Source organism: Rhincodon typus, chromosome 31 (genome assembly GCF_021869965.1).
Source record: "Rhincodon typus isolate 14 chromosome 31, sRhiTyp1.1, whole genome shotgun sequence".
In the NCBI taxonomy this organism is placed as follows: Eukaryota; Metazoa; Chordata; class Chondrichthyes; order Orectolobiformes; family Rhincodontidae; genus Rhincodon; species Rhincodon typus.
Genome location: NC_063362.1, coordinates 12,384,426 through 12,403,895, shown reverse-complemented (window position 1 = coordinate 12,403,895; position 19,470 = coordinate 12,384,426). Strand labels below are relative to the sequence as shown.

Here is a 19,470-nt window from a genome sequence, read left to right as displayed (position 1 = left end):
ATAGCCACCTTCACTCTGACAGCAAAGGAACCACCATCTTTTCTCCAATACCTTGCTCGATCTCTGCTACTTTACCCACCTCCTGGCTGGATGTTGGAGCCTGGTGTCTGATGTGAAGAGAGCAAGCTGTGAGCTGCACATGCCAGGTTCCATTCTGGTTTCTATATTGAGTTTTCTCGACATCTACTTGTTTGAGTTTTGTTACGAAGTTGGTTAGGGTAATTGTGAGGTGGAAGGCAGGAAATTAAAATGTGTGGTTCCCTTAGGAGATCTGTGCTCTGTCTGTACTTGGAAATTTTTAAAATGCATGTCTGTGAGCAGCAGCTGAAGTTGCCAGTACAGAGAGCCTCAAAAAGAGAAACAAGTGTATCTAAAAAGCCTGATAGGTGGCAGGCCAAACAGCAATCTTGTTTTGATGAAGTGACAATGTGTTTGAATTCAGCTAATTAATTTATACGAAGCACCTAGAAATAGCCAATTGAATTTAAATCCGATGGGTTTTTTTTCTTTATTCATTAATAGAATGAGGGCATCTCTGGCCAGGCAGAATTTGTTGCCCATCCTTAATTGCCCAGAGGGCAGTAATGAGTCAACCACATTGCTGTGGGTCTGGAGTTACATGCAGGCCAGACCAGGTAAGGATGGCAGTTTCCTTCCCTAAAGGACATGAGTGAACCAGATGGGTTTTTCCAACAATCGACACTGGGATCATACTCTCATCAGATTCTTAATTCCAGATATTTTTGTCGAATTCAAATTCCACCATCTGCTGTGGCGCAATTCGAACTCGGGTCCCTAGAGCATTATCTGGGTCTCTGGAGTAACAGTCCAGCGAAAATACCGCTAGGCTAGTGCCTCCCCTGCCTACATGATGGTGTTGACAACTTGAAGCCAATCATATTATAAGAATTTGATTATGTCATTATGGGTATATAAGATGAGGGCATTTGGAAAATGGAAGAGAGCCAACTGCCATTCAGGTCTCAGAGAAAACCCATCTAATTAATCAAAGGTACCACAGTATTTTAGTTCAAAGTCCTTACAGGAGAAATTACAGCAGAATTAACAGAAGAAAGATGTTTGTGAAGAGAGCAGAGACAACAGAATATTCCAGAAGACAGTCTGTGCGACATTAGGTTCTAATATATTGCTTCTTATTAGTGGGACTTGTTTTTTATTTAAATAGAATTCCTGTAGAATTTAAACCAGTTAGGGAGTAGTTAGTAGTCCAGGGGAGAATTGTCGGTTTGTTAGTAATTTTGTTAATTTGTTCATTGTTGGGTTAAATTTGTTTCTTGTTACTTGTAAAATGGAGATCAGGGATTTTCTTTCTTTTAACCACTCTTTTTTTAACAGATTATGAGGAGAAAGGTGAGCTTTTCTGGATGTTTAAGGGATAATTATTAGAAGGGAACCTCTAATCCCGTAATAGCAGACTGGGGCTTGTGTTTTAGTTTAATTATTAGAGAGGTTTGGCCATTCCCCATCATAACAGTTTGATTCAATAGAAATCTTAATGTTAATAAGATTACTTGGGCTGTAAGCAGGCACTTAACAAAAAATAATCCCTGAATTGGCAATTTACTGCCTAGTGTGAAACTTGCCACATTGCTTGGGAAGAGCATAAAAAGTGTAGTGAGTGCTTCCATCATTAATCCTTGCTGGATTTCTGGTCTGATTCTGACAAACCTCAACCTTAGCCCAAGTCGCTCAGACCCTTGTCAGATTCCATGCTCTGCCCTGATTTGTTTTCCTTTTGCTTGCAGGTGTCAGTTTTCTTTCCCTTATGTTTTCTTTGGATGGAGGCTATTCATCATTCTGCAGTCATATTATTTTCTTTATTTGTCCCACTCTTTGGCTCTGCATCATCAACTCTTCTGTAATTTTGACTCGCATCTTTCAACCAATCACAGATCTCTTTTGTTCTAATTCCCATCCCCCCCTCCCCTTCCACTTGCTTAAAACCTATTATCTTGACAATCTTCCCCATTTTTGAAGAAAAGTCATGGATCTGAATTGTTAATTCTGTTTCTCTCACCGCAGGTGCTCACTGACCTGCTGAGTATTTACAGGAGTACCGAATCTGTTTTTATTTCAGATTTGTAGCATTCTCAGTATTTTGCCTTGAATTTAGTTTATCTGTTTGGTAGAATTTTAATCCAGGTCCAAATGGTGACATGATAGTGCCCTAAATAGTTTCAACCATCCAAAAAATATCATTCACTTTCTCTGTATGAACCATCTCGCTGATTTTTGGTGTGGTATGTGGAATACAATGTAAGCTTGTGTTAATTTGAATGATAAATGACTATTTACTAATGTCACTACTGCTCCATGCACTTCATCCCTTCAGACTCGGTCGGGTTTGAATACAGCCTGTGAAGGTGATTGCACAGTGTTCTAAGGTCAGGCTTGATTACTTCTTATTTCAATTGTCTATCTTTAAAAAAAATCAAAGTGGTAGAAAATGATTCAAATCCATTGTTCGTAGTTTTTGTTTCTCCAAAGTGTAATTCAGAAATACGCTTGTATTAGAAACTCTGCAGACTTTTATCTAGTGATGCTTATGGTGAGTTCCTCTGTCCTGCACCATGTAGGTCTTATCAACCAAGTGTAACAGGTAGAATATGCCTGGATTTAAATGGAACATACGTAGGAACTGTGCATTGTGTGCAAAACATCTAAAGAAGGATAAGTCAGAGCAAAAGGTTTTAATACAAAAATCAGTTCCTTTATTCCCTGAGTTAACACGTATTGAGCAGATTCCAATGAATAAATCTCAAAAGGTTGTGCCTTAGAAGTGAGAAGGATTATGAAGGAAATTTCCTTAACTGCTTTATTATTATTATTATTATTAATTGGTTTGTTTGATTCCCTGTCCAGCAACAAGCCAAACCCAAGGAATGATTAGCATTGGAATGTGAATAAACCATTCAGCACCTTAAACCTGATCCAAATTCAGTCAGCTTACTGGATATCTATATCCCAACTCCATCCATCCACCTTGGCTCTCTTCACACCCATAGTTAACAAAAATCGATCACTTTTAGTTTTAAAATAATTAATTGAGCTAGCACCAACTTTTTTTTGTGAGAAAGTTACACATCATCTTTTATCAGAAGAAATCTTTCCTAACTGGTCTCAGGTGACTTGGTTCTGATTATTTTTAAATACTGGTCCTCACTTGTTCTTGACTCCTCCAGTTGAAGAGGTTTCTTTTTATCCACTTTCTCAATTGATTTCCAAATCCTAAAGCAAATCACTGCATAACCTTCTGTACAAGTCTAGTTGGTGGAATCTCTCCTCATAATCTAAGTCTTGGTAAACTTCTCATTAATCTATGTTACACTTCTTCCATGGTCAACATAGCTCACCTCTGCATAGTACTCCATCATTGTGAAAGTAGTAACAATATAGTTACATTCTGATCTGTATCTTGCTGTCTGCAGATTAAATTTTATAGTCCTCATTGTGATATGTAGATAAGACCGGACTGTTTTCTAATTAAATCTCATATTCTTCTTATATTCAGGCATTGAATTCAGGGCAGTATGTACAGCCTTCTGGTTGTGAAGTTGGGTTGGAGCCTCATTCTCTGTAAATGCTGATTATATTTTTTTGAGCTGACTGCTTTTGAGTTTCCTATCTTGTAGATTTTTAACTGACTTAGCCAGCCCTTTCTTACGGAGGATACTGATACAATCCGGGCATGACTTTTGGTACACCTCTCCTTTACCTTCTGCCCTCTGAAGACTTGTTTTATAGTCAGTTATGAAGTTCCAGGGATGGCTCCTGGATATATCTGTAAGAGTCTTCAATCTGCTCAGGAGGTCTGTGGCTTGCACACTTCTCTAGTAGACTTGGCTCTGGAACGTTTTGTGTTATCAGCCCGGCTTTAGGATGTTGATTTATGAATAACAATACTTTCTCTTTCCTCTTCTTGGTCTCCATTGAAACTGAGAGGCTAGGTTATCTCAACTTCCATTTGATGAGTGGAATGACATTAATACAGATTTAATAGCCTCATGTTGTATTTGCATTTTGTATGGATTGGCCAGAAAGTTCCTGCTCTGCTAGCAATAAGGTAGAAACCTGTTATTACATGATGCAGCATTCTGCAATATTCTAGAGAGTCTCCCTTAGCAAATTAGGTTGATATTATTTGGAAGATTGTATTTTACAGGAATATGAGGAACACTCCACAAGGGATGTGGAAATTTTAGGGAAGAAAAACTGAAATGACAGAGAACCTTGGTAGGTTTTGAATTGTTTTTTGTAAGTTGAGAATGACTAGTGAAATAAAGTGATTTTAGAAGAAGGGCAAAATCTACAGGGCAAGGGACACAAGGAAAGAAAAGGGAAATGGATTACTTGGAATGCACTTTTGTATAAAGCAATTTTTCTGAAAGATTAATGCAGAAAAATGCATTAAGTTCCTCCCAATCAGATGATGTCACAGGAACTTGGGTGGGGAAGGACAAAACTGTTCCCAAGGGTCTTCTAATAGTCTTAATAACAATGTCTATTGTACTAATGTAACTTGCACCTGATTGCTATCATGCAATAAACTATGAGACAAGACCCTCTTCCCGTTAGACTATCTAGTGCTTTTCGTCCAACATTTTAGACCAGTCAGCAAAAGAAGATGCTGTTGTGTTGGGCTCTAAGAAACAACCACCAGTGTCTTGTGGTTTGAGTAGTTTATGTCATCAATCCTTCCTTCCATTCTAAGTTTGTGAATCTGTCTCATTATCACTGGGAGAGGATAAACCACCAGGAAATTTTAATAAGAAGAGGAACTTGTTTGACATACAAGGTAATTATACCTATTGCTATCATGCAATATATCATTAATACCAACTGGTTAGACATAATTGCAACTATTAGGAGCCAGAGATGAAACACGTGTCTCCATCAGTATCTCATGTTGACTGCCTGATTCTTTATCCGAAGACTGACATCATCAGATTGATGGAGTGGATGCAACTTCAATGTAATGCTTACAGAATAATTTCCTGATACAACATCCTCCCAATGCTCCCCCACCCCTTCCCCAAGTAGTTAAAAGGATAGAAATTACTTTCACCAATGTCTGAATGTGCAAGGTACAAATTCTCCATGAAAAGTTGAGCAAAAGTATTCATATTCTTAAAATGACTAGATTAAACTAGTGGAGAGAAAGGAGATTTGAACATAAGAAATATAGTGTTTATACAAGAACATTACTGAGGGTAACCGTTCCTCTAACTTGTTAACATCAATTGATAGTCTCATGGCTATTCCAGAAGAGATCATAGTAAATGTCCTGATGTTGTTTTTCCAGTGGAGAGACAATACAAAAGGAGCAGTGATGAGAGAGACAATTGCTCTGCTTTGGTTGTGTTGATGCAACAACATCTGTATTCGGCCAGGCTTTTGAAAAAATGTGATTAACAATGTAAAACTGACCAGATAAGTTTTGTTTTGGGATGATGATTGAGTGATACATATTAAGCTTTAAGCCAGTGATAACTGCCTGTCCTCCTTCAGTAGACTGCCATGGAATCTTTTACATCCACCTGTACAGTGTAACATCTCATCGGGGGAGGCAGTGGCCTAGTTATTGCTGTTAATCCAGAGACCCAGATAATGTTCTGGGATCCAGGATTTGAATCCCACCAGAGAAGATGGTGGAGTTTGAATTCAATAAATATCTGGAATTAATGGTCTAATGATGACTGTGAATCCATTGTTGATTGTCTGGAAATATCCATCTGGTTCTCTAATGTCCTTTAGAGAAGGAAACTGCTATCTTTACCTGGTCAGGCCTACATGTGACTCCAGACCCACAGCAATGTGGTTGACTCTTAACTGCCCTCTGGGCAATTAGGGTTAGGCAATAAATGCTGCCTCGCCAGTGACACCCTCATCCCGTGAATGAATACAAAAAAAAGCTGGCACCTCAGACAGTGCAGTGTTCTATCAGTACTCAGCAGGAGCGTCAGCCTTAGTGTTTCTGCACTCAAGTCCTGGAGTAGTATTTAGACCTGGGGATTTTGTGGTTCAGAGACAAGAGTGTTCACGACTGAACCACACTTGAAAGTCTGATCTGTGTTTGAATACAATCCCCCCACACTGAGTCTAGAATTGGTCTGTTTACTGTATCATTTTTCTAAAGTTGCTGTGGTAGCATACTGGCTAAATACACTGTCCAGCACCATGACAAAACCACAGACCCCAGGGAGACTCTCAATATTTAATTACTGTACCCCAGTGACAAACAGTGCCTCTAGAAGAGGGGAAAAAGACTGAGAACAGATTTAAAAGAAAAATGATTCCCATCTGTCTTTATTCAACAGGGGACAGGTTCGTTTGTAACTGACATAGATTTCTGACACTAATGGCTGAGGCTTGGCCAAATCTGAAACTGATATGGTTGACGTCCATTGAAAGCTGCAACAGCTGAGTTGGTCAATAATTATTTAATGTATTTCAGTTTCTATCTTGAATCCCATCCATGGTTCTGGGATCTGCCTCCACTATTCCCTATGTGACTCCACTGTGCTGGGATTGTAATGCTACTGAGTTACTGGAATTACTTGCAGTGAGAGCTCACAAAGGAAAATCCAAAGCAGAGCTCATTGCACAGGACATAATGTTGACACCAGCCTTATAACGTCTTCATATCCATCATGTGTTTGTTATAAGAGAGTGAACATTCTTGCCCCTTACCTATGGGACACCGTCATTTCTCTACATTCAAATGTCAAGTAAAAGATCCAGAGGCTTGATTCACTGAGGCTCCACTCCTTTGATTATGTCTCTTGATTTCTGGGAGCATATATTGCGTTGAACCGCCATGTGCAGTGGTCTATCATTACCTAGAAAGAAGAAAGAGCCTAAATGTATATGTCATCTTTTATGACCAGAGGACTTCCCAAAATAACTTTACAGCCAATCAAGTACTTTTGACATTGAGTTACTGCCATAATTTAGGAAATGCAGTGGCCATCCATTCCCAATATGGTCCCACAAAACAACAAATAAATAAATAATCGAGTCATCTGGTTTATTTTGGAGGTCCTAGTTAAGAGAGACATTGCCCAAGACACCTGGGAGTATCTGCCTGGCTTTTTTTTTCAAAATAATTCAACGTCAAGGAAAGTTTAGGGGAGAAATGTAGGGGAAATGTTTCACACAGAGGGTGGTAGGTGCCTGGAATGCACTGTCAGTGGAGGTGGTGGCAGCGGGCATGTTAGCAACATTTAAAGCATATCTTGATAGATACATGACCGGGAGGCAAACAGAGGCATAGAAACTGAGTATGGGCAATAAGTAGCAAGTCTAAATGAGGATTAGGAATCTGTGCAGGCTTGGTGAGTCAAAGGGCCTGTTCCTGTGCTGTATTGTATTGCATTATTTTATGTGTCCATCAGAGAGGACAGGTGGGACCTCGAATGTCATTGGTTTAGGCCAAACTTTAGCGCACAGTCTATGTTGACACGTCAGTACAGTACAAAGCCAGCTACAGTCTTTTAATTGAGCTATTAGACATTGAGCTAAAGCTTCATCTGACTGTGGAGGTAGATGTAAGTTATGTGGCAATAGGGAGATCTCCCTGGTGCCTGGTTGACCAATAGCAACAAAAATCTAGGAAGCTGCTGTGCAGAAAAGAACTGCTTTGTATAATATAATAAAATGGGCATCAGACAATTGGCAGCCAGTTTAACTTCCCCCCTGATTATTTTTTTTCCCACTGGAGTTAGAAAAGAAGTAAATCAGGCTCTTGGTTGACTGTCATAGTTTCACACTGTGTATCCTATGGGCATACCAGCTCTTCTCCCAGAAGTTAGTGAATGTCTGGAATTCTCTACCCCAGAGAGTTGTGGAGGCTAGATCACTGAAAGTACCTAGAGGTGGTAGATATAGAATTTTGAAATATCAGGGAAATGATGGCTATGCTGAGCTGAAACAAAAGAGGGGTTGAGGCCTGGGCCATGATTTGTTGATTGAGGCAGGCTTGAGGGGCCGAATGTTCTTCCATTCTTATATTAACACCATATAAGCTGCTACTCATGATGAAGGTTGCTGTCAATACCCTTTTAAGTGCGGGAACCTGCAAGGCCTGCTCAGTTAAGTGTGGTGAAGGAAAACCACTTTCTTGCTTAATGGGAAGAGTTCTTTTGTGGTGAACAAAATTTTTTTTTTGCTTGTTAGCAACTGAGGGCATAACAGCTTAGGATTTTTAAGGAAGTGAACCTCGTATCTGGGCCATCTCAAAGTCTTTCTAACAATGTCCACTATATTGATGTAACCTGTGTCTAGTTGCAGGTCTAAAGAGAACGTGTTCCAAGAAAATAGTGAAACCACCAAATGTCCTGAATTTGTAAAGTCAGTCTTGGGGAGGTGATGGGGTACTGGTAAATATAACTATAGACACCCATATATAATGTTAAACATGAAAGAAAATGCTTGGAGAGATGTTCTATATGGGTCTGAAAGACTCTGAAAGGGTTAATACTAAAGACTCAGTGGAGGAGGGAGTGGGTGTGCTTGATAATGCTGGCAGTACAACTCTCACCTGAAGCCTAAGTTAATCTTTCATCCTCAAACTGAAGTTAATTATTTTTCCATCATGTTGCGTGGCACTATCACCATACTAGATTGGGCACAATGGCTCAATGGTTAGTACCGCTGCCTCAAAGCACCAGGATCCCAGGTTCAATTCCAGCTTCAGGCGACTGTCTGTGTGGAGTTTACACGTTCTCCCTGTGTCTGTGTGGGTTTTCTCTGGGTGCTCTGGTTTCTTCCCCCTGTCCAAAGGTGTGCAGGTTATGTGGATTGGCCATGGTAAATTGCTCATGGTTCCAGGGATGTGCAGGCTAGGTGGATTAGCCATGGGGAATGTAAGGTTACAGGGATAGCATAGCGTGTGGGATGCTCTTCAGAGGGTTGGTGTGTACTCAATGGGCTGAATGGCCTGCTTCCACAGTGTAGGGATGTTATGATTCTAAATGAGACAGATTCTGAGCAGATTTAGGAGTTCCAAACAGGGCATCCACAACGTGCTTTATGTTCCAGCACAGCAGAATTGTGCTCAACCAAATGCTTTCCAAAAGGAATGAAGAAATTAAAGACAGATGAATGGAGAAGGAAAAGAAGAACTAAGTGAAAAGAAGGTGGAACAAGAAAGTAACAGACAAGAAGAGACAACATCATTTAGATAGCAAAGATGGGTAACTTGGGATCATATTCACGGATGTATCATTTACAAGAATAACTTGATGTTCTGTGTCTACATGGATATATCTAATTGTACTTTTCATTTCCTAGGTGTCAACTCGTGCTCAATTGGTAATGGAGGTTGTGAGCATGATTGTGTTCAACTGTCCATAGCACACTACCAGTGTAAGTGTCGGCACAACTATCAGCTGAAGGAGGATGGAAAGCACTGTGAACGTGAGTCCCAGAGTTATTGTTAGGAATGGTGTGGTGAGAGGGAGATGACCATTTACTATATCTCTGTATACATGGACATCACAACCCCATGTGGTTTGAGGAAATCTCATTAATATTGTTGACTGTTCCTCATCCAAGTGAACCATACAGTTTGAGAGGCAATCCAGAATGCTAAATGGCTGATTTTGGCTTAATTGTGCTATGGATGGTATTAGTTATTAGTGAACTAACAGTATGTAGTTACTCAGGTTTACAATAAAAATTCAGGCCTTGATCACATTCTGTCCCTGCTGCTCTCTTGCCCCATCACAGGTTATTCTTAGACTTAATCCTCAAGAGAGGCACAGTAGTGAAAGGGCAAATTGGTATCTTGTCTAAATCTAGCACTGGTATTAATCCATGTGAAACATGGTTGAATTGTGGATTTGCCAATATGCCAATGGTAAATTTCTCTTATCAGGGTCTGAATGACATGGGCTATGATTTGAATTCTGGTAGTATCGTGCAAGAAGTCCAGTGAAGCCTTCACCTATTTTCTGCTCTATCCATCTTCTATCCGCCTCCCCCTCTCTCCCTATTTATTTCAGAACCCCCTTCCCCTCCCTCATTTCTGAAGAAGGGTCTAGGCCCGAAACATCAGCCTTCCTGCTCCTCTGATGTTGCTTGGCCTGCTGTGTTCATCAAGCTCTGCACCTTGTTATCTCAGATTCTCCAGCATCTGCAGTTCCTACTATCTCTGAAACAATTTTAACCCCACTGCGAAGCCTCTTCTAAGGATGCCTACCCTGAAGAAGTTACCCTCCTCCCTCCGGAAAAACCTCAGTGGATCTCTCTCCCACTGCAACTCTCTCGTAATCTCTTCGGCCTTGAAACTCCTTGACCACGTCCCGAAGCAAACCAGGTACTACAGCCACGTCACCTTTCTTAGTACCTGCCTACGGAACCAGATCATCCCCAATGGACTACAGTCCACATTCAGGCCTTCCCAATTTGGCCCCAACCGTGACAATGTCTACATTCAGAACATTGAGATCCTTCAGAAGCGTTTCTCCCTGCGACTCCTGAAACACACACTTGCAGCAATGCGCCGGCATCTCCTGGCACTACAATCAAGCCTACCCCAGCTCAGAGCCTCCCTCTCCCAGACCTGCAAAGGACCTCTCCTGTTTTTTATTCTTTGTAGGATCCACAACCTGAACTCACAATTCTACTCAGCTTTATTGGACACTAAAAACCGTAAGTACAGTAAACTCACTGGCGCCTACCACCCAAAACGGGCTTCCTCCACCCCACAAATTGCCAACCCTACCCAGGACCTTCCCCACAATGTGCCCACTGCCATTGGCCATGCAGCCACTGTCAGAGCACCCATGGATGACGTCACATCCTCCGCCGCCGGGAACACCACTTCCGGGACAGCGAATGGCATCGACACCGCTGCTGATGCCACCGCCTCCATTTCCGAGGCCAACACCATAGACACTGAGGACACACCTACCGTCACCGCTGCTGCCGCCGCCTACCCCGCTCTGCCCACCGCCTACCCCACTCCGCCCGACGCCGCTCCGCCCATCACTGCCGACGCAACTCGGCCCACCGCCGATGCCAACGCAACTCGGCCCACCACCGACGCCGATGCAACTCCGCCCACCGCCGACACCGACGCAACTCCGCCCACAACCAACACCGCACGGCCCACCACCAACGCCGACGTCGCTCCGCCCACCACCTCCACAGCCAGCAGTTCCAGAGGAGGCAGCAACACCCAGCCCTGCTGAGTCTTCACCATCCCCCCCAGGCCTCCCCCTTACTGAGGACGAACGGTCAGTCCTCAGTACAGGGCTCACCTTTGTCCCCCTCCACCCACACATCAACGAATACCGATATTGTTTGGACATTGAGCAGTTTTTCTGCTGCCTCCGCCTCCGCGCTTACTTTTTCAACCGTGAGCCTAACCCTCCCTCTACTGACCCCTTCTCCCGCCTCCAACACACCCCTTCCTCCTGGACACCACCCCAAGGCCTCCTACCCTCCCTCGACCTCTTCATCTCCAACTGCCGTCGAGACATCAATTGCCTCAACCTTTCCACCCCTCTCACCCACTCCAACCTCTCCCCTGCAGAACGTGCAGCCCTCTGCTCCCTCTGCTCCAATCCCAACCTCACCATAAAACCCGTGGACAAGGGAGGTGCAGTTGTAGTATGGCGCACTGACCTCTACATTGCCGAGGCCAGACGCCAACTCTCTGACACCTCATCCTACCACCTCCTTGATCATGACCCCACCCTTGACCACCAAAACATCATCTCCCAAACCATCCACAGCCTCATCATCTCAGGTGACCTCCCACCCACAGCCTCCAACCTCATCATTCCCCAAACCCGCACCGCCCGCTTCTATCTCCTTCCCAAAATCCACAAACCTGACTGCCCTGGTCGACCCATTGTCTCCGCCTGCTCCTGCCCCACCAAACTTATCTCCACCTATCTGGACTCCATTTTCTCCCCCTTGGTCCAGGAACTCCCTACGTACGTCCGTGACACCACCCATGCCCTCCACCTCCTCCAGAACTTCCAATTCCCCGGTCCCCAACACCTCATCTTTACCATGGACGTCCAGTCCCTATACACCTGCATTCCCCATACAGATGGCCTAAGGGCCCTCCGCTTCTTCCTGTCCCGCAGGCCTGACCAGTCCCCCTCCACTGACACCCTCATCCGCTTAGCCGAACTCGACCTCACCCTCAACAACTTCTCTTTCAATTCCTCCCACTTCCTACAGACAAAGGGGGTGGCCATGGGTACCCGCATGGGCCCAAGCTATGCCTGCCTCTTCGCTGGTTATTTGGAACAATCCCTCTTCCATACCTACACTGGCCCTAAACCCCACCTCTTCCTCTGTTACATTGATGACTGTATCGGCGCTGCCTCGTGCTCCCACGAGGAGCTCGAACAGTTCATCCACTTCACCAACACCTTCCACCCCAACCTTAAGTTCACCTGGACCACCTCTAATACCTCTCTCTCCTTCCTGGACCTCTCCATCTCCATCTCTGGCAACCACGTAGAAAGCGATATCCATTTCAAGCCCACCGACTCCCACAGATACCGAGAATACACCTCCTCCCACCCACCTTCCTGCAAAAATGCCATCCCCTATTCCCAATTCCTTCGCCTCCACTGCATCTGCTCCCAGGATGAGGCATTCCACTCCCGTACATCTCAGATGTCCTCGTTTTTCAAGGACCGCAACATCCCCCCCCCAGTGGTCGAGAACGCTCTCAACCGTGTCCCCTGCATTTCCCGCAACTCATCCTCACACCCCCTCCCCGCAATAACAACCAAAACAGAATCCCCCTCATCCTCACGGACCACCCCACCAACCTCTGGATCCAATGCATCATCCTCCGACCCCACCACCAAAGACATTTTTCCCTCCCCATCCTTATCTGCTTTCTGGAGGGACCACTCTCTCCGGGACTCCCTTGTCCGCTCCACACTCCCCTCCAGCCTCACCATACCCGGCACTTTTCCCTGCAACCGCAGGAAGTGCTACACCTGCCCCTATACCTCCCCCCTCACCCCCATCCCAGGCCCCAAGAAGATCTTCCACATCAAGCAGATGTTCACCTGTACATCTGCTAATGTGGTATACTGCATCTGCTGTTCCCGTAGTGGCCTCCTCTACATCGGGGAAACCAAGCGGAGACTCAGGGACCGCTTTGCAGAACACCTATGCTCGGTTCGCACTAAACAACTGCACCTCCCAGTCGCGAACCATTTCAACTCCCCCTGCCATTCCTCAGACGACATGTCCATCCTGGGCCTCCTGCAGTGCCACAACGATGCCACCCAAAGGTTGCAGGAACAGCAACTCATATCCCGCTTGGGAACCCTGCAGCCCAATGGTATCAATGTGGATTTCACAAGCTTCAAAATCTCCCCTCCCCCTACTGCATCCCAAAACCAGCCCAGCTCGTCCCCGCCTCCCTAACCTGTTCTTCCTCCCACCTATCCCCTCCTCCCACCTCAAGCTGCACCCCCATTTCCTACCTATTAGCCTCATCCCACCCCCTTGACCTGTCCGTCCTCCCTGGACTGACCTATCTCCTCCCTACCTCCCCACCTACCCTCACCTTTACTGGCTCCATCCCCACCTCTTTGACCTGTCTGTCTCCTCTCCACCTATCTTCTCCTCTATCCATCTTCTATCCGCCTCCCCCCTCTCCCTATTTATTTCAGAACCCCCTTCCCCTCCCCCATTTCTGAAGAAATTTCTAGGCCCGAAACGTCAGCCTTCCTGCTCCTCTGATGCTGCTTGGCCTGCTGTGTTCATCCAGCTCTACACCTTGTTATCCAAGCCTTTCTGGATATTGGGATCAACTTTTTCAACTGAGTTCTGGAAATCAAGACAAGATTCTCACTAGGCAGGAGTGAGTTGCCTAGTTTGGAAGACTGTTTCTTGTTAACAACCTTATTAATTGCAAATCTTGTCTTATTAATAAGCAGCTCCCAATCCTCCCATCAGCTGCAGGTAAAATAGACACTGACAATTCTCGACATGGAAGTCATAGAGGGTACCTGGTGAATCTAGCGCATACTTCTTCCATAAGATCTCCAATTTGGACACCAGGCACCAACATCACAGACACACTCCATGGCTACTGTACATACACACCCATGTCCAAGGACATTGACATCCAACATGTGCTAGTTCTCTAAAAGCCCTCATGACATATCTACTACCCACTTACAGGACACTTCTGTACTTCAATGTTGCGCCTCAGGGCACAATGGCTCATTCAATCCTGCTGCAAGGACACTATGCTCAGGGTCATACACCCAGCTCTTAGATTGGATCAGGCTGTATCTCCGTGTTCTGTGCTTTTTCTCATAGCACTCGGTCCGTTTGAGCGTTGATGCTCACAGCATCCCTTCATTGCTTTGCTTTGCCTTGTCGTTGTGCACCTTGGCTGTCAGCCAGAGTTACCAGGCTCACAGCAATGCCTTGTCATTTAGAACAGCCACAAAGCCAGGGAGCTTATCCTGCTTGTCAGCCGACCTCAATCATGTTAAGGGAGATAGCTTTGGTCAGGAGATCCTGGCACAGTAATTCAAGGACAGGATCCAATACCAGTCCAGGGGCTTAGACACAGCCATTAAACTGCTCAGGGCAGTTAGAGTCAGGATGCTGTCCTCATAAGGGGCGAGGACCTCAATATCATATCCACCTTGACCCTTCCTGCCCTACTGTGGGATGTTTTCCTCCAGGAATGAGAGCAAGGTGAGTGTTAAGGGAGATGTATGTGGATAGCACAACCGTTACTGTTGGTGCAGGTGGGAAGGAGCCCTGAGCGAATAGATAGGCAGCGCAGAGGGCATGCAGGGTTAGCAATGTCCGGGATTGGGTAGGTAAGAGCCAGAGAGGGGAAAAGGTCACAGGCAACAGTGAGAGTGGTAGACCATGAGTCTTGGTGGTTGGTGGGTACAGTAGTAAAGATTGAGTGATTTCAAAGTACCAGAGGGACGTTAGTGCTACTAATACACCAGAGTGGGGAATTCATTGACTTCCTTCCTATATTGCTGCGTATTCTACCATATGGCTGAGACCCAGGTTGCAACCTTGGACCAGCCTGACATGGTGTAGTGTCGGGGTCACCACTGCTGGTCCTGGGGGAAGAGGACAATTCTTTTCTGTGCCATCCTATCTACCAGGGCCCTGCCCTCAAAGAGGCATGCCAATTTTCTCTTCTCTGTCAAATGTCAGGAATGGTATAGGACAGCTTTGTGTTAACAAAGCCTGTCCATGTGCATAACACCTTTTAAAGATGGCAACTGTGCCAGGGATGTCAGTCCATTCTGGAATATCCCATAATGATGAGTTGTCTAGAAATGTTGAGTGATAACACCAGGCTAGAATTGGATGAGAGGATTACCATAGGGACAGGATAGTTAGTTAATGCAGCGAGTTTGGTTATGTGGGTCGAGAAAACTCAATAGGCATCACGGAGAGAAACCGTCCACTCATGAAATTGACATAGTCAAAAAAAAAATGCATGATTCATGCCACAACGTTTTGTCATGATCTGGTTGGGGATTGAAACTTACTTTACAAGTAGACAAAAGGTGCAGAGAACTATTAATGGTTGCAGGCTCCTTGCAAGCACCTCATTGCTTTCCCTAACAGTAATCCTAGGCAGTTGCAAAAGTGGGCCAATCACTGAGTCCTAGCTGCTTACTAATTCCTTGAATTTATTCCTAAGATTGTTGTAACAGAACAGAGCCATCCAACTGTTAAAGCCATAAGAAATAGGAACAGGAATAGGCCTCTTGGCCCCTCGAACGTGCTCCGCCATTTAGTTGGATCCTGGCTGATCTGCCAATACCTCATGTACACTTTCCTGCCCTTTCTCCGTAATTCTAGATTCCTTCACTGACCACAAATCAATCTATCTCAGCATTAAATACACACAAGGACTCTATCCCAACAGCTGTCTGAGACAAGGAGTTCCAAAGACACTCAGCCCTTGGAGAGAAGAAATTCCTTCTGGACCCCCTTTATTCTGAGACTATGTCATCTGGTCCTAGACTCTACCCAGAGAGGAAACATCTTCTCAACATTTTCCCTTTCAATCTTCTTAAGAGTCCTATTTGTTTCAATGAGATTGTCTGTCATTCTTCTGAACTCCAGTGAGTAGAGTCCCAACCTGTTTATATTTTACTCATAAGACAATCCCTCCATACCTGGGATCATTCTCTGAACTACTGCCAATGAAATGAGATCTTTTCTTAAATCGTTGGACCAAAATTGTTCACAGTTATCTAGATATGGTCTTAGCAGCATTTTTAGAGATAATAAGAACTGCAGATGCTGGAGTCAGAGATAAGTGTGGAGCTGGAGGAACAAAGCAGGCCAGGCAGCATCAGAGGAACAGGAAAGGACCCTTCCTGACCTGAAACATCAACTTTCCTGTTCCTCTGACGCTGCCTGGCCTGCTGTGTTCCTCCAGCTTCAAACTGTTATATCAGCAGGATCTTGTACAGTTGCAATTAGACTTCCCTGATCTTGACACATTCCCTATAGGATAACTTAAAATCAGCTTTCCTAACATGAACTCTGTTCCTGTCTCTAACTATGTCTGACCCTGGAACTGCTTTTCACTGACCATTTTAAGCTATCTTGAGTCACCTATCTAATTAAACAGGTTAGTTAGAGGTCTACTGGGTCTAATTAGAGTTAGATCCAGTTCTTGGGGCTAAAAGTATGGGCAGAAAATGAGAACAGGGTGCTGAGTTGGATGATCAGCTGTTGCCATATTGAATGGCAGTGAAGGTTTGAAGAGTCAAATGGCCTACTCCATTCCGTAACTTCCCCTCCTCGGTGGTCGAGAACACCCTCAACCGTGTCTCCCACATCTCCCGCACCTCATCCCTCACACCCCGTCCACGCAATAAAAACCAAAAAAGAATCCCCCTCGTCCTCACGTACCACCCCACCAACCTCCGGATCCAACGCATCATCCTCCGACACTTCCGCCATCTGCAATCCGACCCCACCACCAAAGACATCTTTCCCTCCCCACCCTTATCTGCTTTCCGGAGGGACAACTCTCTCCGTGACTCCCTTGTCCGCTCCACACTCCCCTCCAGCTCCACCACACCCGGCACTTTTCCCTGCAACCGCAGGAAGTGCTACACCTGCCCCCATACCTCCTCCCTCACCCCCATCCCAGGCCCCAAGAAGACTTTCCACATCAAGCAGATGTTCACCTGCACATCTGCCAATGTGGTATACTGCATCCGCTGTACCCGGTGTGGCTTCCTCTACATCGGGGAAACAAAGCGGAGACTCGGGGACCGCTTTGCAGAACACCTACGCTCGGTTCGCAATAAACAACTGCACCTCCCAGTCGCGAACCATTTCAACTCCCCCTCCCATTCCTCAGACGACATGTCCATCCTGGGCCTCCTGCAGTGCCACAACGATGCCACCCGAAGGTTGCAGGAACAGCAACTCATATTCCGCTTGGGAACCCTGCAGCCCAATGGTATCAATGTGGATTTCACAAGTTTCAAAATCTCCCCTCCCCCCACCGCATCCCAAAACCAGTCCAGCTCGTCCCTGCCTCCCTAACCTGTTCTTCCTCCCACCTATCCCCTCCTCCCACCTCAAGCCGCACCTCCATCTCCTACCGACCAACCTCATCCCGCCCCCTTGACCTGTCCGTCCTCCCTGGACTGACCTATCCCCTCCCTAACTCCCCACCTACACTCACCTTTACTGGCTCCATCCCCGCCTCTTCGACCTGTTTGTTTCCTCTCCACCTATCCTCTCCTCTATCCCTCTTCTATCCGCCTCCCACTCTCTCCCTATTTATTTCAAAACCTCCTTCCCCTCCCCCTTTTCTGATGAAGGGTCTAGGCCCGAAACGTCAGCCTCTCTGCTCCTAGGATGCTGCTTGGCCTGCTGTGTTCATCCAGCCCTGCACCTTGTTGTCTCTGGCCTACTCCTTCTGCAATTTTCAACGGTTCTATCAAAAACTTTGCAATAATCCCTGTGTCTATTGCAGGGCGGGATAGAATGTTGCCAGTTAATCACTCTTAACTCCCTGTATTCCTGAATATTACCACATTGCCATTTTCACTGAAAACTGGATTTCAGCACAACACAAACTTAATAGAAGAAGGATTCGTCACAAACGTGCTGCCATCTAGCTGCCTTGATTGCATACAAATGTAAATCCACGATAATTACTGACAAAAAACAATGGGAAAATAAGGGGGGGGAGGTAGGGTAAAGTTAGTCTGAGAGGAGGAGTTAAAATATGGAACTGGTTGCCACAGGAAATGGTGAAAGCAAACAGCTTGGATGCCTTCAAAGGAAGCTAGACAAATCATTTACCGTCATGTATTACAAAGCTACGCTGAAAAGCTGAGATGAGGGAGCTGGAATGGGAGAGGACTTTTATGGAGTATAAACACGAGCATAGACAGTTGAGATGAATGGGTGATTCTGTACTGCATATTGTATGTAATTCAATGTAGTGCTGTCATAAGAACAGTCCATGAATCAGACCTATGGCTTGTAACTCTAGTGGCGGCTTTGTGACTAAAGGAGACACTATAGGTACGTGAGCACAGTTGACTGCAGAAGTACAATGAAGGAGGAAGGCACATGCCTAGCAATTGGGTGCAAGGCCACAATTCAAATCCCCTAGAAGCTAGGGATTTCTGCTTCTCAGTCCTGGCTCTTAAGATCTCTTCTGGTGCTTAGCCCAACATGAGGAGAAACGAACAAAGATGAAAACCCCAAATGGGGATTTTGTGGAGTTTTATTGGGCCTAAGTTTTGGTAGGTCAATGAGTCATCAACTAGAGGTGAAAGTGGACAAACATTTGAAGCAGAGGAAAATACAGCGCTGTTGGGTGAGTGCTGGGCCACAGGATTACTTTTGGATTGTTCTAGAAAATAAATTGTCCTCATCTGTGCCATAAAATTCCAACGTTCTATTGATGTATGCAGGTGCCAGAACAAATAAACTATTTTTCATATTCATTGTTTATTCCTAAATTCATTTATATTTGTACATGTGATCAGGTGTTTGATTTGTTAAAGACATTCTAAGGTAATACCATAAATAAATTGTCAACCGTTATGAAACTTATTTTTAAAAATATATTGGAGTATTCAATGGAGGAGGGGACAGATTTGCTGTGCAGTGCCAGAATTGTCTAGTTTCCAAAAGCATACACTTTTCTTCTGTTCCGTATGCCATGGAATGATCTAAAGGCGGAAATTTAGGATCATCACCAAGAAAACAGACTAGGAGGTTAGAGAAAAAATTGATGCTGTGCCAGCTAACAACACTGTATCAGCTGCAGCTCATGCTGAAGATAATTGCCACCACTCTCTTTAAAATACAGGGCCTCCCTGATCTAGGGTTGAAGAGCAAAATCACTTTCTGGCCTAACTAGAAGAATCTCTTGCGGGTAACAAGACGCATTTGTTTATATGGTTACAATTATCGCTACCC

The 19,470-nt window shown here is 44.9% G+C and overlaps 1 protein-coding gene across 1 annotated transcript in view; it reads left to right on the top strand.

Annotated features, from left to right (window-relative positions):
* The window catches only part of LOC109935092 (multiple epidermal growth factor-like domains protein 6), a 407,878-nt gene that overhangs the window by 289,702 nt on the left and 98,706 nt on the right, over nt 1-19,470 (top strand). Inside the window, exon 7 of the mRNA XM_048615100.1 lies at nt 9,313-9,438. Coding sequence (XP_048471057.1) covers nt 9,313-9,438 — 126 coding nt within the window. The remainder of the gene's footprint in view (nt 1-9,312; nt 9,439-19,470) is intronic.